General features: G+C 42.9%; 1 protein-coding gene across 16 annotated transcripts in view; it reads left to right on the top strand.

Moving 5' to 3' along the window:
- The window catches only part of LOC118384359 (nuclear body protein SP140-like protein), a 241,315-nt gene that overhangs the window by 19,901 nt on the left and 197,952 nt on the right, over positions 1–23,462 (top strand). For 5 of the 16 annotated variants that reach the window (XR_004825823.2, XM_052518541.1, XM_052518539.1 and 2 more), the window contains exons 2-4: positions 1,541–1,668; positions 1,822–1,939; positions 2,097–2,171. The exons of 9 other annotated variants lie outside the window; for them this stretch is intronic. Coding sequence is in view for 6 of the 7 variants with exons in the window: in XM_052518541.1 (XP_052374501.1) it covers positions 1,661–1,668; positions 1,822–1,939; positions 2,097–2,171 (201 nt within the window). In the remaining variant the exon portion in view is untranslated. Of the gene's footprint in view, positions 1–1,540; positions 1,669–1,821; positions 1,940–2,096; positions 2,172–8,054; positions 8,628–23,462 lie in introns of those variants that run through there. 2 more of the 16 variants (XM_052518540.1, XM_035770823.2) reach the window with 2 other exon arrangements.

Below are 23,462 nucleotides of genomic sequence, written 5' to 3'. Positions count from 1 at the left end.
GAGGCTGTAGGTATTGCAACCTCAGCCCCATTTATTGTGGTTCGCCTTTATCAATGGGTTGAAGTGGCGGATGGATATATATTTCCATTTTCAGTGATCAGATTTTCCTGCGCTTTTCGATGAAACGCACGTTCTGTTATAGTCACAGCCGTGATTTAACCAGTTTTATAAACGTCTGAGTGTTTTATATCCACACATACTAATCATATGCATATACTATATTCCTGGCATGAGCAGCAGGGCGCTGAAATGTTGCGCGATTTTTAACAGAATGTTCGAAAAAGTAGTGCGTAGGAGTAACAGGTTAATAGGAAAATGATATTGGCAGGTGCGCGTCCTCTTTGTCGCATGCTAATTTCCAACTCTTGAGTCCCTGTATCAAAACTCATAATTCTTCCTCGTTTGGGAAGAAACAAGCCTGAAGCGTTGAACAAAGACTACTGATGTCCAGTGGAAGCCAAAAAAATCCCTATATGTTCTAGCATGGGCTCTCAAAAAACAAATACGGTTGGTTTTTCTTTGGTTTTCTCCTACCATATCTTGTGTGTTATAGTCTCCTACATTAATTTAACATTTCCACAAACGTCAGACTGTTTTCTTTCCAATGGTACCAATTACATGCATATCCTGGCTTCAGGGCCTGAGCAGCAGGCAGTATATTTTGGGCAAGTCAGTCAGGCGGAAATGGAGAAAAAAGACCCTCGCCTGTATCTCCCCCACCCATTTATTTTCATATTGTGTTATCAGTTGTTTCTAGTGACTATATCTCCCTTAATTTGGTCTTCGTACAAATGTTAAAAGTCAGACTACTGGAAAAGGTCCAACATTTTGGTTGCCCAAGCTCCTCCTGTGAAGAGATCCCATTGAAAAACATTCCCAGTTAGTCTATTCCAATGTCTCACCATGCACGCCTTCCATCTCACTTCCCCTGGGTTCCCAGTCCAGTTGTTGCCAGCATAGGCGCAAACTTGTGGACACCTAAAGAATAAGTACTGCTTTGAGATACCCCTTAGCATCTCACACTCCTGCTGAATAGTACACAACAGGACACACTGAAAGTTTGGAATATGTAGCATAACCAATATCTTTGAGTGTTCTTGTTTTTCCTATAAATCCCCCAACAGTGCTACATGCTGAGTCAGCCAGGGCAGATGTGCTGTATTGAAAGGTCTTATGTTCATCAAATTAAAGACCCAAATATTTATAGTTGCTAGTAAACTCAAGAATGTCTTCACCACCACAAAATTGAAAATTAATTGACTGGACGTAATAACATTTTCCTCAGGGTTTGTTCAGTTTCTGCCATAAAAATACATCAGCATTTCATCATCATATCCTACTCCAGTATTTAACTGTTTCATTTATTTTGCCAAATCATTCGTAAACATAGCAAACAGATTTGGTGATAAGGCATGTCCTTGTTTTACACCCGAGGGTGTGGGAAATCAATCTGTACGATATTCGTGAACACACAAACAGGCAGTTGGTGCTTGTTTGTTTCCAATTCCTTCTTACCTTCCTCTCTTCTCTGTCTTGGCAGCATGATCAGGATAACGATGACGACTGCTTCATCTGTAGAAGCCAGGGCAGCTTGATATGCTGTGATGAGTGTCCTCGCTCCTTCCATCAGAGATGTCATCTTCCGAATGTGGATGGAGCCATGATGGGGTGAGAAGAGTTGAGGGTTGATGAGAGACAGTGTGAGAGAAAGAGATTGATACAAGAGAGGTCTGTTTGTTCTGTGTACTGTAGGTAAACTTAGCTGTCAGCTTATTTGTGCACTATTGAAATGTTTGTGTGCGTGTGTGTGTGTAATCACAGGGATGATTGTCCGTGGATCTGTACATTCTGTGTACTGAGGGCCAGTCAGTCGTGGCGCTACCCCAAACAAATTACCTACCAGGAAGCCTTAACCCGCCGAATCTCAGACAACCTACTGGTGAGGAGCCTGAATTAATGACTTCTACCATTGGGTCAATTGCCTCAAATTGCCTGTCCATTATAATCTTCATTATACACTTCGCATGAAATAATTATTCAGAATGAAATGTAAGCAATCTTTGACCAGTCACATAATGGTGTGTTTACTCTGACAGGAATGCCAGTACCTCCTGCTGTGTCTATACCATGCGGACGAGGACCACATCTTTGTGGCAGATCCTTGCATCAATGTAAGTTTGCTTGGAGATATCTCTCTCTCTCTCTCTCTCTCTCCATATACAGTTGAAGTCGGAAGTTTACATACACCTTAGCCAAATCCACTTAAACTCAGTTTTTCACAATTCTTGACATTTAGTCCAAGTAAACATTCCCTGTCTTAGGTCAGTTAGGATCACCACTTTATTTTAAGAATGTGACATGTCAGAATAATAGTAGAGAGACATACATACACCCAATTAGTTGTTGGTGTAACTGAGTCAGTTTGTTGGCCTCCTTGCTCAAACACACTTTTTCAATTTTTCTATGGGATTAAGGTCAGGGCTTTGTGATGGCCACTCCAATACCTTGTTGTCCTTAAACCATTTTGCCACAACTTTGGAAGTATGCTTGGGGTTATTGTCCATTTGGAAGACCCATTTGCAACCAAGCTTTATCTTCCTGACTGATGTCTTGAGATGTTGCTCAATATATCCACATCATTTTCCTACCTCATGAAGCAATCTATTTTGTGAAGTGCACCAGTCCCTCCTGCAGCAAAGCACCCCCACAACATGATCCCGCCACCCCGTGCTTCATGGTTGGGATGTTGTTCTTCGGCTTGCAAGCGTCCCCCTTTTTTCTCCAAACACAACGATGGTCATCATGGTCAAATAGTTCTATTTTTGTTTCATCAGGCCAGAGGACATTTCTCCAAAATGTACGATCTTTGTCCCCATGTGCAGTTGCAAACCGTAGTCTGTCTTTTTTATGCCGGTTTTGGAGCAGTGAATTCTTCCTTGCTGAGCGGCTTTTCAGGTTATGTCGATATAGGACTCGTTTTACTGTGGATATAGATACTTTTGTACCTGTTTCCTCCAGCATCGTCACAAGGTCCTTTGCTGATGTTCTGGGATAGATTAGCACTTTTCGCACCAAAGTACGTTCATCTCAAGGAGACAGAACGCGTCTCCTTGCTGAGAGTTATTACGGCTGCGTGGTCCCCTGGTGTTTATACTTGTGTACTATTGCTTGTAGAGATGAACGTGTTACCTTCAGGCGTTTGGAAATTTGCTCCCAAGGATGAACCAGTCTTGTGGAGGTCTACAATTTTTTTTTCTGATTTCTTTAGATTTTCCTATTATGTCAAGCAAAGAGGCACTGATTTTGAAGCTAGGCCTTGAAATACATCCACAGGTACACCTCCAATTGTCTCAAATGATGTCAATTAGCTTATCAGAAGCTTCTAAAGCCATGACATAATTTTCTGGAATTTTCCAAGCTGTTTAAATGCACAGTCAACTTAGTGTATGTAAACCTCTGACCCACTGGAATTGTGATACAATGAATTATAAGTGAAATAATCTGTCTGTAAACAATTGTTGGAAAAATTACTTGTGTCATGCACAAAGTAGATGTCCTAACCGACTTTCCAAAACTATAGTTTGTTAACAAGAAATTTTGTGGAGTGGTTGAAAAACGAGTATTAATGACTCCATCCTAAGTGTATGTAAACTTCCGACTTCAACTGTATGTTCAATTGCCAGGTGAGAAACTACACCAGTGTGATAAAGACCCCTATATGGCTGGATAGGGTTGTGGAGAAGCTGCAGCAGAATCTCTACCAGTCAGTGCAACATTTTGTGTCTGATGTGTTGCTTATCTTCACCAACTGTGCCACATTTAACAGGGTAAGACTGCACTACGGCAGTATCCAATGTGAAGACTCGAGGCAACATTTTTTAAAACAAATCTTGGAATTGCGCTAATGCATGTATAACATTTGAACAATGTGTCTTTGTTTAATCCATAACAAATATGAATTAGGCTAAATGAGTTGTGTTTATTGCATTTCTAGTTTATTATGTTTTCTAAAGAAATGTGTCTGTCTTTTTTTAATGAAGGATAATGCAGAGTACTGTGTGATGGGCGAAAGATTGAAGGATCTATTTGAGAGAGACTTCAAGAGTACATTCAGTATCCAGCTTCAGCATCCAACTGCATCCAACAGCCAGTAGAGCCTTCATCAAGTCTGTACTGTTATCTCACTATGAGACAACAGGGAATATTCACCATGCCCTGGTCTTTCTATACAGCCTTCATACAGACTTGCATGTACATTATTATCCATCTAGTCCTTTCATGAATTTCTTTCATTCGTTCTAGCAGTCAAAATGGACCTCTGACAGTCTCTATGGGGTGCCTCAGGGTTCAATTCAAGGTCCGGCTCTCTATTCTCTGTATACATCAATGATTTTGCTCTGGCTGCTGGTTATTCTCTGAACCACCTCTACGCAGAAGACACCATTCTCTATACTTCTGGCCCCTCTTTGGACACTGTGTTAACTAATCTCCATATGAACTTCAATGCCATACAACTCTCCTTCTGTGGCCTCCAACTGCTCCTAAATGCAACTAAAACTAAATGCATGCTCTTCAACCGATCGCTGCCCGCACCTGCCCGCCCATCCAGCATCACTACTCTGGACGGTTCTGACCTAGAATATGTGGACAACTACAAATACCTAGGTGTCTGGTTAGGCTGTAAACTCTCCTTCCAGACTCACATTAAACATCTCCAACACAAAATTAAGTCTAGAATCAGCTTCCTATTTCGCAGCAAAGCATCCTTCACTCATGCTGGCAAACATACCCTCGTAAAACTGACCATCCTACCTATCCTCGACTTAGGCGATGTCATTTACAAAATAGCCTCCAACACTCTACTCAACAATTTGGATGCAGTCTATCACAGTGCCATGATTGAAGGATCTATTTGAGAGAGAGTTCAAGAGTACATTCAGTATCCAGCTTCAGCATCCAACTGCATCCTACAGCCAGTAGAGCCTTCATCAAGTCTGTACTGTTATCTCACTATGAGACAACAGGGAATATTCACCATGCAATGGTCTTTCTATACAGCCTTCATACAGACTTGCATGTACATTATTATCCATCCAGTCCTTTCATGAATTTCTTTCATTCGTTCTAGCAGTCAAAATGGGTGTGTGATGATAATTGAAATAGAATGATGGTGATAACATTGCATTTCACACAGTAAATGTTGCTTTGCTAACTTCTCATGCAAGAGCCTTAGAATTCCTCACCTTCCAGGTTCTTACTTTTGATTAGACCTCACTAGATTCATGTCCAGGGATTCTGTCAAAAATAAACTCAGGAATTTAAAAAAATGTGTACAACATAGGTCTACTTGTTTGACTGTAGCCTACCAGAATGTGGTTCTGTTGAGGAGAATGTCATCAGACAGAGCAGCAGCCCCCTCTTCAGGGCAGTTAGGTCAGCGTCTGCTTTGGGTCTCTGCCCTCATTCAGGGCCTGTTCACGCTGGTAACAGTCACCACAATTGCCAGCAGCAAATCTCTGCCCAGAGCTGCTTGGTAAAGAATGCTGCCATTTCTCTTCAGCTTGTTGTAAAGTCACAGATCCGAGAATGCAAATACTGCAATAGTGGCTTAATTTGGGCTTGTAGACACAATTTCTTTATGTCTAATTGAAAGACGAAAACTTTTCCCTTTTAATGATGGAGAGAAATAGTCATCCTATTTAGACGTGGTCAATAACCAAGACATAACCAAGACAGTGCGCATGGTAGAAGTGGTAACCCTGGTGAGGACTACGAGCACGCAGAGACGGTTTCTGACAGTTTGTGCAGAAATTCTTTAGTTGTGCAAACCCACAGTTTCATCAGCTGTCCGGGTGGCTTGTCTCAGACCATCCCGCAGGTGAAGAAGCCAGATGTAGAGGTGCTTAGCTGGCGTCGTTACACGTGGTCTGCGGTTGTGAGGTCGGTTGGACTTACTACCAAATTTTCTGGAACGAAAATCTACTTACTGTAGAGAAATTAGCATTCAATTCTCTGGCAACAGCTCTGGTGGACATTCCTGCAGTCAGTGTGCCAAAGCACGCTCCCTGAAAACTTGAGACATCTGTGGCATTGTGTTGTGTGACAAAACTGCACATTTTAGAGTGGCCTTTTATTGTTCCCAGGACAAGGTCCACCTGTGTAATGATCATGCTGTTTAATCAGCTTCTTGATATACCACACCCGTCAGGTGGATGGATTGTCTTGGCAAAGGATAAATGCTCACTAACAGGGAGTTAAAGAAAGTTGTGCACACAATTTGAGAGAAATAAGCGTTTTGTGCATATGGAACATTTCTGGGATCTTTTAATTCAGCTCATGAAACATGGAACCAACACTTTACATGTTGCATTTATATTATGTTCAGTATATTATCACACACTCACAAACTGAAATCATGTGTGTGTGTGTGTGTGTGTGTGTGTGTGTGTGTGTGTGTGTGTGTGTGTGTGTGTGTGTGTGTGTGTGTGTGTGTGTGTGTGTGTGTGTGTGTGTGTGTGTGTGTGTGTGTGTGTGTGTGTGTGTGTGTGTGTGTGTGTGTAAATCTGCATTGTACAATTATTCAGTGAGAGAGAGCCTCAAATATCACATTCATGTATTTGGTCTCGTTTGCATGGTCAAACAAAAACAACTTAATGATTAAAGATGATAGATCCTTCCACAATGCAGGGAATTGCTGAAGATGGTGCAACTGTTTTAAGGGATAGACCTTGGGTTAAGGGTTAAGGGTTAGTGTTTTTTCTGCAAAAGAACATGCTCTCTTGCTCTTCGCCGTGGCCATCTGCAGGTAGTGCATATCTCTTTCAATACAATCACTGGGCTCACAATCTGAGGTAGCAACTGCCTCAGATCTACAAATCACCATTAGCTTCTAAGCAATGAGCTAGACCCATCCACTTGGTTTGCAACTCAGTGGACCTGCGCTCCATTTGCTAAAATCTTTTAATTCCGCCTGTTTAAATTTGCCATATCTTGAGAGAAAAAAGATAGGGACATGTGTTTTGATTACGTTTTGCTCCTTTTTCTGAAAATAAGATTGATAACCATGACCAGGCATTTCAATCACCATGGGTCACCACAATGTGTAGCCAGGAGAGCAGTGCTAGTGCTCACCAAGTAGCCATAACCTGGTAATATCACATTATCTGATATAATTATAATAATGGGTTATCTGCTAGAGCACCCTGAATTGAAAATGTTCTTCTGTATGAGTTTCATCCCATACATCAGTGGTTTCCAGTTTGTATCTGTATATTTTTTTTACGAGCTAATGGTAGCGAAAAAGAAAATACTTCTGCATTTCCCAAACTGTCAACACATTGCATATAGGCTCAGGATAACGAAGGATAAAGTTGGTAAGCTGATATTCAGAACTTAAATAGCCAATAGGACTAATAAATCCAATGCCGGTGGGTCAACCATATCGATGGGCATTCATAAAATTCTATTGTGGGCCGACATGGTAGGCTACACCTCAATAAGCTCGAGCCAATGTCTTTTTGACATATTTTTGGGGGGGGTCCTGTCCGCACCTGCAGTCTTTGCTTTGTGTTTTACAAATGGTAGGCCTCCCACATAGATGGGCATTCCTAAAATTCTATGTCAGGCTGACACTGTAAACTATACCTCAGTAAGCACTGACCGACACTGATGCCTTCTGGATGTCTTTTTTGGTCTTTGTCCAATGTCTTTTTGGTGCCATCTAGACCGGCCTCGATTTCCATATCCACAGATGTTGCTTGTTGGTCCACTCTGGACCACTCATAGGTTTGGTTCAGATTTCGTCTGGTCTGGGCGAGCTTTGATTTGGCTCAAACATAGAAGTCTATAAATTACGTATTTTCAACTTTCATTCAGAAACGAAAATTAACCTGATTTCAACATCTGGAAAATGCATATTTTCACCTTTCATTCAGAACCTAAATTGAACCTGACTTCAACGTCTTGAAAATACGGATAGTAGAGGTCTTTTTAACGTCATTTTTACTTGGGACAATTCTCGTAAGGGGCGGATATTTTGTTGTCTCGCCGAGCGCGACCAGGACCGTCACATGAGCACTTTCACTTTCCAAAGGTCAACGTCATTTGAAGTGGCCTTCCGTGCCGCCGGGAGATTTTATCTTCGAAAATTTTATTTTAATTTTATTTTATCTTCGAAAATAACAACAACAACAACAACATATTGTAGGCCGCAGATGAAAACGTTTTGATTGCGTCCATCGTCTAAACTGGAATGTAGTGTTTTCGTCTCGAAAGCTTTTACGCGTCTACAGTCTGAATGAATCTATCCACCCTGGGCCTGTATTGAAATGTAAATAGCCTACAATCATACTTTCATTTCTGAATATATATGTGCAACCCAATATGAACCTGATCATTCATTATTCAGTGAACTGGTAAATAGAGCAATTTTTCAATAAAGAAAACTGAATTGAAGAGGTGGACTGCATTTGCGATCGGCGCCAATGGACCCGTTGGATTTTCTGACAGATAAACAGTTACTGCAGTTTTTCTGCTGTAGTAAAACAGAAATGTCGTGCATGGAGCAACCACACACCTTTCTTAACCAGCTCCGAGACCACCACCTCATTCCGGAGAAAATGCACAAGGTGAGCAGTAGAGACCGCAACATTTCTATAGACATATCCGCCTGCCCACTCAAAGGTTCAATTTAATCCCATCTGTCACAAAAACATGTAGGCCTACCTTACAGGCTTTAAATAAGTTAAGGTTGTACTTAACAAATAAGTCACATATTATGCATTATTAAGGTGAAGTATGATTCAGAGAAGTTTCATGAGATTTCTCTAAATTGTCACAAGACAAGGATAAATCTCCAAGGTTCAGACCTAGTTTTACACCAGAAGTCTGTATTCAACAGCTTAAAAAACAAATATTGTTGAAATGTTATAATAGTTTAAAGTTTTGAGGGTCTAGTTACATAGGCAATGTGCCTTAATGTTCAATAAATTCACTTTAAAGGTGTCATCATGAATTTGACAGTAATTTATAGGCAGCTCGTGGCATTTAAAATTCGATATTTAATATTAAAGTACACCTACTGTAATGTACATACAGTATCACAGCAAGTATTGTGTAATGACACAGCACAATACCGTAACTTTGACTGTACTAGGTCTATACTGTAAAAAAGTGATTGCTACCATCATTGAAAGGATTGAATGATTGGATGAATTAATTATTATGAATGAATTGATTTTCACCAAGTCAAATACATTTATTGTGTTATAGGTATCATGATACTTTAATCTAAACCAAAGTAGATAATTATAATATTGTTCTATACATCAGTTGGAGTCTATAAGCTTCACTATTAGGTCCTAAACCTAGCATAAAAGTGCATCCTTGTAGCTGTGTGGGCTAATATAGTCAAAATGTTTACGATCTGTTAAGTTGAGCCAATGGCAAGTTGAGCAAATTGAAGTGTTTTCTTCCCAGGCGTAATGTAATGCAAGGCATTATTGCTGGGATATGAGTCAACAACAGGGCCTGGCCTATGTTAAAAGTGTTGTAAAAAGGTGTTAAGCCTGCGTTAAAAGATGCTTAAAATGATCCAAAGACAAAAAGTGATTGTGAATTGTGTTTGGGAAATATAGATAGACATGGTTTTAAAAAGATAGTGGCAATTTGATTCAGTACTGACATCTTTAGGCGGCTTAACTTATCCTGTCCCGCAGCTCACCTTACCTCATAAGTTGTGCCAAGAGACCATTTTGACGGGACTAGCTATGTTTTCAAAATTGTAATGTTATCATGAATTGTGATTATTTCCAGGGATACACAACATCCTGAAATATATGTAGATATTTTTGTTAGAAAGAACACTATATTTTGCTTGACGGAGTGACTCTGAATGTAAAAAAAAAATGCTCAACTTACCCCTGTCCCCTAAGTGTTTACTTTTCACAGCATATTCATTCATATTTGGTGTTTTATAGTGATGTTACGTTTGATACCTGAGCTCCGAGGCATGTGTTGAAATCTCTAAGCAGCTAACTTGCTGACCAGACCGGACGCGTCGCGTATGCAAGTGTTGCAAAATAAATGTACACATACATGCTATTCAATCATTGCACCCACACTCCTCTCGCACGTCAGCGAGCGTCTGCGTGGCCAGGCGCTAAAATAGAACTTGGTTCTATTTGTGACGCTCAACGCACTGCAAGTCCTACCTCTCCCATTTCCTCATTGATTTTTAGGAGCATAAACCCACGTGGGTGATTGAAAGATGAACATTTCTGGCAAAATAACAACCCAACGTTTATATCCCAAGTCAAATTAGCTAGCTACAGCAAGCTAGCTAGCTAAATTGCCATAAATGTTTAATGCGTTTTGACCTGGCCCCAATTAATTGTCACGCCTTGGTCATTGTATTTTGTGTTTTCGTTATATATTTGGTCAGGCCAGGGTGTGACATGGGTTTATATATTGTATTTTCGTATTGGGGTTTGTAGTATTTGGGATTGCGGCTGAGTAGGGGTGTTGTATCGGCTTGGCTGCCTGAGGCGGTTCTCAATCAGAGTCAGGTGATTCTCGTTGTCTCTGATTGGGAACCGTATTTAGGTAGCCGGGGTTTCACTGTGTATTTCGTGGGTGATTGTTCCTGTCTCTGTGTAGTTTCACCAGATAGGCTGTAATTAGGTTTCACGTTCCGTTTGTTGTTTTGTATTTTGTATAGTTATTTCATGTGTCACTTTTTCCATTAAAGTCATGAGTAACCACCACGCTGAATTTCGGTCTGACTCTCTTTCTACATTTACATTTACATTTAAGTCATTTAGCAGACGCTCTTATCCAGAGCGACTTACAAATTGGTGCATTCACCTTATGACATCCAGTAGAACAGTCACTTTACAATAGTGCATCTAAATCTTAAAGTGGGGGGTGAGAAGGATTACTTATCCTATCCTAGGTATTCCTTAAAGAGGTGGGGTTTTTGTCTCCGGAAGGTGGTGATTGATCCTGGCGTCGTGAGGGAGTTTGTTCCACCATTGGGGGCCAGAGCAGCGAACAGTTTTGACTGGGCTGTCAGTGGTAGGGAGGCGAGCAGGCCAGAGGTGGATGAACGCAGTGCCCTTGTTTGGGTGTAGGGCCTGATCAGAGCCTGGAGGTACTGAGGTGCCGTTCCCCTCACAGCTCCGTAGGCAAGCACCATGGTCTTGTAGTGGATGCGAGCTTCAACTGGAAGCCAGTGAAGAGAGCGGAGGAGCGGGGTGACGTGGAGAGAACTTGGGAAGGTTGAACACCAGACGGGCTGCGGCGTTCTGGATGAGTTGTAGGGGTTTAATGGGACAGGCAGGGAGCCCAGCCAACAGCGAGTTGCAGTAATCCAGGCGGGAGATGACAAGTGCCTGGATTAGGACCTGCGCCGCTTCCTGTGTGAGGCAGGGTGACTCTGCGGATGTTGTAGAGCATGAACCTACAGGAACGGGCCACCGCCTTGATGTTAGTTGAGAACGACAGGGTGTTGTCCAGGATCACGCCAAGGTTCTTAGTGCTCTGGGAGGAGGACACAATGGAGTTGTCAACCGTGATGGCGAGATCATGGAACGGGCAGTCCTTCCCCGGGAGGAAGAGCAGCTCCGTCTTGCCGAGGCTCAGCTTGAGGTGGTGATCCGTCATCCACACTGATATGTCTGCCAGACATGCAGAGATGCGATTCGTCACCCGGTCATCAGAAGGGGGAAAGGAGAAGATTAATTGTGTGTCGTCTGCATAGCAATGATAGGAGAGACCATGTGAGGTTATGACAGAGCCAAGTGACTTGGTGTATAGCGAGAATAGGAGAGGGCCTAGAACAGAGCCCTGGGGGACACCAGTGGTGAGAGCGCGTGGTGAGGAGACAGATTCTCGCCACGCCACCTGGTAGGAGCGACCTGTCAGGTAGGACGCAATCCAAGCGTGGGCCGCGCCGGAGATGCCCAAGTCGGAGAGGGTGGAGAGGAGGATCTGATGGTTTATCGAAGGCAGCCGATAGGTCTAGAAGGATGAGAGCAGAGGAGAGAGAGTTAGCTTTAGCAGTCGGAGCGCCTCCGTGATACAGAGAAGAGCAGTCTCAGTTGAATGACTAGTCTTGAAACCTGACTGATTTGGATCAAGAAGGTCATTCAGAGAGAGATAGAGGGAGAGCTGGCCAAGGACGGCACGTTCAAGAGTTTTGGAGAGAAAAGAAAGAAGGGATACTGGTCTGTAGTTGTTGACATCGGAGGGATCGAGTGTAGGTTTTTTTTCAGAAGGGTGCAACTCTCGCTCTCTTGAAGACGGAAGGCACGTAGCCAGCGGTCAGGGATGAGTTCTACAAACGAAGAACGACGTTACATTAATATAATTGATTCAGAGTTTGTTTTGATATTTCAACCTGAGCGTCCTGATCGCATCTGGTGTGGGGGACCAAATTCAACATGTGCGCCGATGCGTGTATCATTTTATCAGGAGTACATCATCAATGACGTCCAAAGCTTCATTTGATCACGTGCTTTTTCAAACCGTGTGTTACAAAATGCGAAATCCCACTGATTTCTCTGTGGTTCCGGTGCCTTCTTCGATTCCAAGCTCCTTTCAAACTCCTTTCAAACACCGATCTGTACTGGGCACTTTCTTACAGATATAGTTCGGATTTTGTACAAATAAATGTAATCTGACCTGTAGCTAAGCTGGTAGAGTAGAGAACATTCAGTGATGTGAGTGTATGAGGTAGAATCCTGTTGAAGGCACACTATTTTGAAATTGGTTTTATGTGAAACAACACTTTCTGCACAATTGAAATATTATATAATTTCTTTAGCATAGTACACGCTTCTGTCTTAAGCATCCTAAATAATGCCATAGATTCTGTTTTTGAAAAAGAGTAAACTTGAACACTAAAAAGGGAAGCATTATGTAAGTTTCAAAGCTGGTATTCCAACTGATTATAGGCTACTGAAGCCAACAACTTACTGCTGCGCCACAGAGTTAGGTGAAAGCAATGGAGAACAACATCGGTCTGATAATCATGCGCTGCTATTTATTGCTAACCAGCAGATGTCACTAATGTGCATTGTGAACAGATAATGAAGCTCTGTTTTTCTGCACATTTTGGTGAAAGCACCATCACTAGTATTTCATATCACTTGCACTTCTAGAGACCTTAAGAAAGGCTTCCAAATTGTCAGCAACTACAGGGCTAAACTGACCAAAATGACATGGCAAATGCCTTTAACTCAACCATTTAAGGTTTAAGACTAGATGCCACTCCAAATCAAGTCAAATTGTATTTGTCACATGCGTCAAATTAAACTGGTGTAGACCTTACAGTGAAACGCTTACTTACAAGCCATTAATCAACAATGCTGTTTTAAGAAAATACCTTTAACAAAGTATGAGATAAGAATAACAAATGTATTAAAGAGCAGCAATAAATAACAATAGCTGGGCTATTAACAAGGGGTACCGGTAACGATGAGACATGTGCGGGGTGCACTGGTATTGAGTTAATTGAGGCAATATGTACATGTAGGTACATTTATTATAGTGACTATGCATAGATAATAACAGAGAGTAACAGCAGCGTTCCAGAGGGGAGGGGGGCAAGGCAAATATTCTGGGTAGCCATTTGATTAGCCGTTCAGGAGTCTTATGGCTTGGGGGTAGAAGTTATTTAGAAGCCTCTTGGACCTAGATTTGGCCCCCTGGTACCGCTTGCCGTGCGGTAACAGAGAGAACAGTCTCTAGGGTGGCTGGCGTCTTTGACCATTTTTAGAGCCTTCCTCTGTAGTGCCTTGCGGACGTAGGCTGAGCGGTTGCCATACCAGGCAGTGATGCAACCCGTCAGGATTCTCTCGATGGTGCAGCTGTAAAACCTTTTAAGGATCTGAGGACCCATGCCAAATCTTTTCAGTCTCCTGAGGGGGAATAGGTTTTGTTGTGCCCTCTTCACAACTGTACCATGTTAGTTTATTGGTGATGTGGACGCCAAGGAACTTGAAGCTCTCAACCTGCTCCACTACCGCCCCGTCGATGAGAATGGGGGCATGCTCGGTCCTCCTTTTCCTGTTGTCCACAATCAGCTCCTTTATCTTGATCACGTTGAGGGAGAGGTTGTTGTCCTTGCATCACATGGTCAGGTCTCTGAACTCCTCCCTATAGGCTGTCTCATTATTGTCGGTGATCAGGCCTACCACTGTTGTGTCATCAGCAAACTTAATGATGGTGTTGGAGTCGTGCCTGGCCGTGAAGTTTGAGTGAACAGAGAGTACAGGAGGGGACTGAGCGCGCACCTCTGAGGGGCCCCCGTGTTGAGGATCAGCATGGCGGATGTGTTGTTACCTACCTGGGGACGGCCCGTCTGGAATTCCAGGATCCAGTTGCAGAGGGAGGTGTTTAGTCCCAGGGTCCTTAGTTTAGTGATGAGCTTTGAGGGGACTATGGTGATGCGCTGTAGTCAATGAATAGCATTCTCACATAGGTGTTCATTTTGTCCAGGTGTGAAAAGGCAGTGTGGAGTGCAATAAAGATTGCATCATCTGTGGATGCAAATTGCAGTATGCAAATTGGAGTGGATCTAAGGTTTCTGGGATAATGGTGTTGATCTGAGTCATGACCAGCCTTTAAAATAATTTCATGGCTACAGATGTGAGTGCTACGGGTCGGTAGTCACTTGGGTAGGTTACCTTGGTGTTCTTGGGCACAGGGACTATGGTGGTCTGCTTGAAACATGTTGGTATTACAGACTCAGACAGGGAGAGGTTGAAAATGTCAGTGAAGACACTTGCCAGTTGGTCAGTGCATGCTCTGAGTACAAATCAAATCAAACCACTGTATTTATTGTGACATCAGTGAATTATAAGTTCTGAAATAATCTGTCTGTAAACAAAATTACAATGCAGGTGTCATGCACAAAGTAGATGTCCTAGGAAGAAACCTTGAGGAAAACTATAGTTTGTTAAAAATAAATTTGTGGAGTGGTATAAAAAACAAGATGTTAATGGCTTCAAAATGACCAGCATGTATGTAATAAGGCAGAACAGTTCCTTCTTCAACTGTATGTAGCTGGGGACCCTATTCATCATGCAGGGGTAGACCTGGGGCTTTACAGTTTACGAGTAATCATCAAATCAAATCAAATGTATTTATATAGCCCTTCTGGCTGTACATCAGCTGATATCTCAAAGTTCAAATGTTCAGAAACCCAGCCTGAAAACCCCAAACAGAACAATGCAGGTGTAGAAGCACAGGTGGCTGGGGACAAAACTCCCAGGTAGAAAGGCCAAGGTCCTAGGAAGAATCCTAGAGAGGAACCAGGCTATGTGGGTTGGCCAGTCCTCTTCTGGCTGTGCCGGTTGTAGATTATAACAGAACATGGCCAAGATGTTCAAATGTTCATAAATGACCAGCATGGTTGAATAATAATAAGGCAGAACAGTTGAAACTGGAGCAGCAGCACGGCCAGGTGGACTGGGGACAGCAAGGAGTCATCATGTCAGGTAGTCCTGGGGCATGGTCTTAGGGCTCAGGTCCTCCGAGAGAGAGAAAGAAAGAGAGAAGGAGAGAATTAGAGAACGCACACTTAGATTCACACAGGACACCGAATAGGACAGGAGAAGTACTCCAGATATAACGAACTGACCCTAGCCCCCCGACACATAAACTACTGCAGCATAAATACTGGAGGCTGAGACAGGAGGGGTCAGGAGACACTGTGGCCCCATCCGAGGACACCCCCGGACAGGGCCAAACAGGAAGGATATAACCCCACCCACTTTGCCAAAGCACAGCCCCCACACCACTACACGTCCTGATAATCTGTCTGGCCCTGCGGCCTTGTGAATGTTGACCTGTTTAAAGGTCTTACTCACATTGGCTGCGGAGAGCGTGATCACACAGTCGTCCGGAACAGCTGATGCTCCCATGCATGTTTCAGTGTTACTTTCCTCGAAGCGAGCATAGTAGTTATTTAGCTCGTCTGGTAGGCTCGTGTCACTGGGCAGCTCTCGGCTGTGCTTCCCTTTGAAGTCTGTAGTAGTTTGCTGGCCCTGCCACATCCGACGAGCATCTGAGCCGGTGTAGTACAATTCGATCTTAGTCCTGTATTGATGCTTTGCCTGTTTGATGGTTCATCGGGCATAGCAGGATTTCTTATAAGCTTCCGGGTTAGAGTCCTGCTCTTTGAAAGAGGCAGCTCTACCCTTTAGCTCAGTGTGAATGTTGCCTGTAATCCATGGCTTCTGGTTGGGGTATGTACGCACAGTCACTGGGGACGACGTCCTCGATGCATTTATTGATAAAGCCAGTGACTGGTGTGGTGTACTCCTCAAGGCCGTCGGAAGAATCACGGAACATATTCCTGTCTGTGCTAGCAAATCAGTCCTGTAGTTTAGCATCTGCTTCGTCTGACTACTTTTTTATAGACCGAGTTACTGGTGCTTCGTGGTTTAATTTGTGCTTGTAAGAAGGACTTAGGAGGATAGATTTATGGTCAGATTTGCCAAATGAAGGGCGAGGGAGAGCTTTGTGCGCATCTCTGTGTGTGGAGTAAAGGTGGTCTAGAATTGTTTTCCCTCTTGTTGCACATTTAACATGCTGATAGAAATTAGGTAAAACTGATTTAAGTTTCCGTGCATTAAAGTCCCCGGCCACTAAGAGCGCCACCTCTGGATGAGAATTTTCCTGTTTTCTTATGGCAGTATACAGCTCATTGAGTGCGATTTTAGTGCCAGCATCAGTCTGTGGTGGAATGTACTGTAGACAGCCATGAAAAATACAGATGAAAACTCTCTTGGTAGAGAGTGTGGTCTACAGCTTATCATGACATACTCAAGACTTCCTTATCATACAACCTCAAGACTTCCTTAGATATTGTGCATCAGCTGTTGTTTACATAAATGCATAGGTCCCCACACCATGTCTTACCAGAGGCTGCTGTTCTGTCCTGCCTGTAGAGTGTATAACCTGCCAGCTGTATGTTCTTAATGTCGTCGTTCAGCCGCGACTCGGTGAAACATAAGATATTACAGTTTTTTATGTCACGTTGGTAGGATAAACGTACTTTCAGTTCATCCCATTTATTTTCCAGCGATTGAACGTTAGCTAGCAGGACGGAAGGCAAGGGCAGATTAGCCGCTCATTGCCTGATCCTCACGAGGCACCCTGATCTCTTTCCGCGAAATCTCAGTTTTCTTCTCCAGCGAATATCAGGGATCTGGGCCTGGTCGGGTGTCTGTATTATATCCCTCCCGTGCGACTCATTGAAGAAGAACCCTTCATTCAGGTTGAGGTGAGAAATCGCAGTTCTGAAGTCCAGAAGCTCTTTTCAGTCATAAGAGACGATAGCAGCAACATTTTGTTACGAACAACGCAAAAAAAAAAAAAAAAAATAGCGTGGTTGGTTAAGAGCCGATAAGACGGCAGCCTTCCCCTCCGGCGCCATCACTACAACCAATCTGTCCTCTATACATTTGAAATTGATGGGGCGCTATAACCACATATGAGTTAAATTGGTACAGCATTCTCAATCACGGGTGCAATAAATATAGCCTCTTACAAGGTATGCCTCAAAATATGTTAACAGTACAGAAATAACAATACCATAGACCCACTATTGGTCAAAAGATTTTCTGTGGGGTGGAATTACAGTACAATTCAAAATACAGCCATTCTACCAAAATGCACCATTTATAGTATGCTGCAGTAAAATGTTTAATTGTTCTTTTTTTACTGTTGATAATACCTCAAATTACCGTTAAAATTCGTTTTCCATTACAGTGTTGAATCCATGATGCTCGTTGGGTTATGGATATACTATCAAGATTATCTTACTGACGATTTTACCATTATCCATGAGCCATTATTCAATATGTTTAAAGCAGTGATTTTGACCGTAAAATGTTGGCCATGTATAGACCCATAAACTGAATTAATGTAATAACTGATCAAATATGTAATGTCAATAGGTTTGTTTAGTGTCCCTTACATGATGGTAGACCTTGCTGAATAGTCACATTGACCTCATCCCGTCAGTAGATGATGCCTGGCTATTCTTTAAAAGTGCCTTCCTCAACATCTTAAATAAGCATGCCCCTCTCAAAAAATGTAGAACTGGGAATAGATATAGTCCTTGGTTCACTCCAGACCTGTCTGCCCTTGACCAGCACAAAAACATCCTGTGGCGTTCTGCATTAGCATCGAATAGCCCCCGTGATATGCAACTTTTCAGGGAAGTTAGGAACAAATATACACAGGCAGTTAGAAAAGCTAAGGCAAGCTTTTTCAAACCGACATTTGTATCCTGTAGTACTAACTCAAAAAAGTTCTGGGACACTGTAAAGTCCATGGAGATTAAGAGCACCTCCTCTCAGCTGCCCACTGCTCTGAGGCTAGGAAACACTGTCACCACCGAGAAATCCACTATAATTGAGAATTTCAATAAGCATTTCTCTACGGTTGGCCATGCTTTCCACATGGCTACCCCTACCACGGTCAACTGCCCGGCACCCTCCACAGCAACCCGCCAAAGCCCCCACCATTTCTCCTTTACCCAAATCCAGATAGCTGATGCTCTGAAAGAGCTGCAAAATCTGGACCCCTACAAATCAGCCGGGCTAGACAATCTGGACCCTCTCTTTCTAAAATGATCTCCTGAAATTGTTGCAACCCCTATTACTAGCCTGTTCAACCTCTCTTTCGTATCGTCTGAGATTCCCAAAGATTGGAAAGCTGCTGCGGTCATCCCCCTCTTCAAAGGGGGTGACACTCTACACCCAAACTGCTACATACCTATATCTATCCTACCCTGTCTTTCTAAGGTCGTCGAAAGCCAAGTTAACAAACAAATTACTGATCATTTCGAATCCCACCATACCTTCTCCGCTATGCAATCTGCTTTCAGAGCTGGTCATGGGTGCACCTCGGCCACGCTCAAGGTTCTAAACGACATCATAACCGCCATCGATAAGAGACATTACTGTGCAGCCGTATTCATCGACCTTGCCAAGGCTTTTGACTCTGTCAATCACAACATTCCTTTTGGCAGACTCGACAGCCTTGGTTTCTCAAATGATTGCCTCGCCTGGTTTACCAACTACTTCTCTGATAGAGTTCAGTGTGTCAAATCGGAGGGTCTGTTGTCCGGACCTCTGACCGTCTCTATGGGTGTGCCACAGGGTTCAATTCTCGGGCCGACTCTCTATTCTGTATACATCAATGATGTTGCTCTTGCTGCTGGAGATTCTCTGATCCACCTCTACGCAGACAACACCATTCTGTATACTTCTGGCCCCTCCTTGGACACTGTGTTAACTAACCTCCAGACAAGCTTCAATGCCATACAACTCTCCTCCCGTGGCCTCCAACTGCTCTTAAACGCAAGTAAAACTAAATGCATGCTATTCAATCGATCACTGCCCGCACCTGCTCGCCCGTCCAGCATCACTACTCTGGACGGCTCTGACTTAAATCTAGAATCGGATTCCTATATCGCAACAAAGCATCCTTCACTCATGCTGCCAAACATACCCTTGTAAAACTGACCATCCTACCGATCCTTGACTTCGGTAATGCCATCTATAAAATAGCCTCCAACACTCTACTCAACAAACTGGATGCAGTCTATCACAGTGCCATCCGTTTTGTCACCAAAGCCCCATACACTACCCACCATTGCGACCTGTACGCTCTCGTTGGTTGGCCCTCGCTTCATACATGTCGCCAAACCCACTGGCTACAAGTTATCTACAAGTCTCTGCTAGGTGAAGCCCCGCCTTATCTCAGCTCACTGGTCACCATAGCAGCATCCACTCGTAGCACGCGCTCCAGCAGGTATATCTCACTGGTCACCCCCAAAGCCAATTCCTTCTTTGGTCGTCTTTCCTTCCATCTCTGCTGCCCATGACTGGAACGAATTGCAAAAATCTCTGAAGCGGGAGACTCACATCTCCCTCACTAGCTTTAAGCACCAGCTGTCAGAGCAGCTTTCAGATCACTGCACCTGTACATAGCCCATCTGTAAACAGCCCATCTATCTACCTACCTCATCCCCATACTGGTATTTATTTATTTTGCTACTTTGCACTCTACCTGCACATTCATCTTCTGCCGATCTACCATTCCAGTGTTTAATTGCTATATTGTAATTACTTCGCCACCATGGCCTATTTACAGTGGGGCAAAAAAGTATTTAGTCAGCCACCAATTGTGCAAGTTCTCCCACTTAAAAATATGAGAAAGGCCTGTAATTTTCATCATAGGTACACTTCAACTATGACAGACTTTTAATGAATTTATTTGCAAATTATGGTGGAAAATAAGTATTTGGTCACCTACAAACAAGCAAGATTTCTGGCTCTCACAGACCTGTAACTTCTTCTTTAAGAGGCTCCTCTGTCCTCCACTCGTTACCTGTATTAATGGCACCTGTTTGAACTTGTTATCACCATAAAAGACACCTGTCCACAACCTCAAACAGTCACACTCCAAACTCCACTATGGCCAAGACCAAAGAGCTGTCAAATGACACCAAAAACAAAATTGTAGACCTGTACTGGGCTGGGAAGACTGCATCTGCAATAGGTAAGCAGCTTGGTTTGAAGAAATCAACTGTGGGAGCAATTATTAGGAAATGGAAGACATACAAGACCACTGATAATCTCCCTCGATCTGGGGCTCCACGCAAGATCTCACCCCGTGGGGTCAAAATGATCACAAGAACGGTGAGCAAAAATCACAGAACCACACGGGGGGACCTAGTGAATGACCTGCAGAGAGCTGGAACCAAAGTAACAAAGCCTACCATCAGTAACACACTACGCCGCCAGGGACTCAAATCCTGCAGTGCCAGACGTGTCCCCCTGCTTAAGCCAGTACATGTCCAGGCCCGTCTGAAGTTTGCTAGAGAGCATTTGGATGATCCAGAAGAAGATTGGGAGAATGTCATATGGTCAGATGAAACCAAAATATAACATTTTGGTAAAAACTCAACTCGTCGTGTTTGGAGGACAAAGAATGCTTGCATCCAAAGAACACCATACCTACTGTGAAGCATGGGGGTGGAAACATCATGTTTTGGGGCTGTTTTTCTGCAAAAGGACCAGGACGACTGATCCGTGTAAAGGAAAGAATGAATTGGGCCATGTATCGTGAGATTTTGAGTGTAAACCTCCTTCCATCAGCAAGGGCATTGGCTGGGTCTTTCAACATGACAAAGATCCCAAACACACCGCCCGGGCAACGAAGGAGTGGCTTCGTAAGAAGCATTTCAAGGTCCTGGAGTGGCCTAGCCCGTCTCCAGATCTCAACCCCATAGAAAATCTTTGGAGGGAGTTGAAAGTTCGTGTTGCCCAGCAACAGCCCCAAAACATCACTGCTCTAGAGGAGATCTGCATGGAGGAATGGGCCAAAATACCAGCAACAGTGTGAAAACCTTGTGAAGACTTACAGAAAATGTTTGACCTCTGTCATTGCCAACAAAGGGTATATAACAAAGTATTGAGATAAACTTTTGATATTGACCAAATACTTATTTTCCACCATAATTTGCAAATAAATGAATTAAAAAACCTACGATGTGATTTTCTGGATTGTTTTCCTCATTTTGTCTGTCATAGTTGAAGTGTACCTATGATGAAAATTACAGGCCTCTCTCATATTTTTAAGTGATAGATCTTGCACAATTGGTGGCTGACTAATGACTTTTTTGCCCCACTGTATAACTAGTGAATAGCCTTCTCTCTATAAGCTTGTGGGTACCGTTTTATGCTTTTCTCGCCTTGATTTAATTTTGTATCATTTATTTTTATACAGATTCATTTTAAATGACTTCCGTAAATCAGTTGCCGTCCCTCAATTGTTCGTGGATGATGTGTCTCCTCCTGGGCAGCACACTGTAAGGGTCTGATCTGAGCGGGTCCTTGTCCTCTTTTGGTCAGACGGGAATTTCCTTCATGCTTCTGTTGGGGTTCATTTCATTGTTCTTTGTCAATCATTGGCTCATCGGTGAAATTCGCATTATAACAATATCTTTAATTAAATCATTCAATAACCTTTATAAATGCAATTGCAGGCAGAAGTTGACAAACAGGAACATAGCACGCATGTTTCTGTGTAAGTTCTGCATCAAAGAAAAGGTCCCATGTTATTTTATCAAACCCAAAGTCCAGTTCTCTTGATGTCACTGCCTACGTCATTATCTTTTACTCGTGAGACCAAAACCATGCCTACATAGCTATATAAACAAGGCTTTTAGTGTGTTATCTAAAAGATTAGCAGTAAATGTCCAAGTTGATTTATAGTGGATTGTCTGATGAGTCTCCTATCTCTTACACTCCCCTGCAGAGTTCTGTTTTCACAGTCACACATTTCTCAGGAAGTTTCTTCATAAGAGGCAGAGAGCCTAGAAAAGTACTGTGGAACAATATTAAACCTCATAATCTATATATATTGTTCATCTGTAGTCTAGGACCCTGTAAATGTAACAAGGGAGAGGTCGTATAACCCCTCCCCTTCTATTAATACAGCATAAGCATAATCAATTATTCTAATAGATCAATCATTTGGTACAGCCCCAATCATGACCCCTAAGTGAACTCCTGACACTTCATCAAATGCGCCACAGAGTTTCCTCACAGACCCCCAACTGGAAAGCTCTGCTGGCAGAATCAATCACTCGAAGTCAATCTTAAATGAATCATTGTTTATTGTCAGCGCGCTGGACAGGTTCCAACCAATTCAATGGACCATAGTACACATGTCAACCAGGAGCTCTCCTGGGCAGACCCAGCAGTTGTCTTTATATACGGCTATACACAGACAAGTTATATTTGCATGATTTAGCATATTTAATTAATCATTACCGTTTTGTTTCATTCATGTGACCGACCAATACTGGTTCATAACATGTGACCGACCAACATCTCACGAGGCTTCTCCTCTCTAAGCTGAGACCTTGAGACCTAGCTTTTGTTTGTTCTCAAAACAAGGTCTGAAACATTACTGTATAGTAATTCCATTAATTCCTCTGGAGGACTGCACTTAATCTCTCTCGGACAAGGTGACTTTTATCAATCGGCTCTATTTAAGCTCAGATTCTAAAATGCTAATTAGCGTCAAAGTAGACATCCTGCAAGACTGCAAATCCCTGGAAGCTCCTGCACGTCATTTCTAGCTGACACCTTTGCAGTAGCAAAGGCATTGTGTCAATTTTAAGACATTTCACAGAATTTTCCACTTAAAGAAATGTAGCTCATTTATTAATTACTACATTTAGCTAACGTTAGATAGTTAATCCAGAGATTCTTACCAATGCCTCGATTCGGCAGACTTGTAACCACATTCATAGCTAATTAGCATTTTGGGGGGGGGGGGATACAGGCAAGTATATTTATAAAAGTCACCTTGTCCTTGAGAGATTTACACGGTTATCAAAACGTCACGCCAGGGTAAGCCTACATGAAACA

Source organism: Oncorhynchus keta, chromosome 5 (assembly GCF_023373465.1).
Source record: "Oncorhynchus keta strain PuntledgeMale-10-30-2019 chromosome 5, Oket_V2, whole genome shotgun sequence".
In the NCBI taxonomy this organism is placed as follows: Eukaryota; Metazoa; Chordata; class Actinopteri; order Salmoniformes; family Salmonidae; genus Oncorhynchus; species Oncorhynchus keta.
Note: the sequence above shows the minus strand (reverse complement) of the source record. Positions and strands in the feature narration are given on the sequence as shown.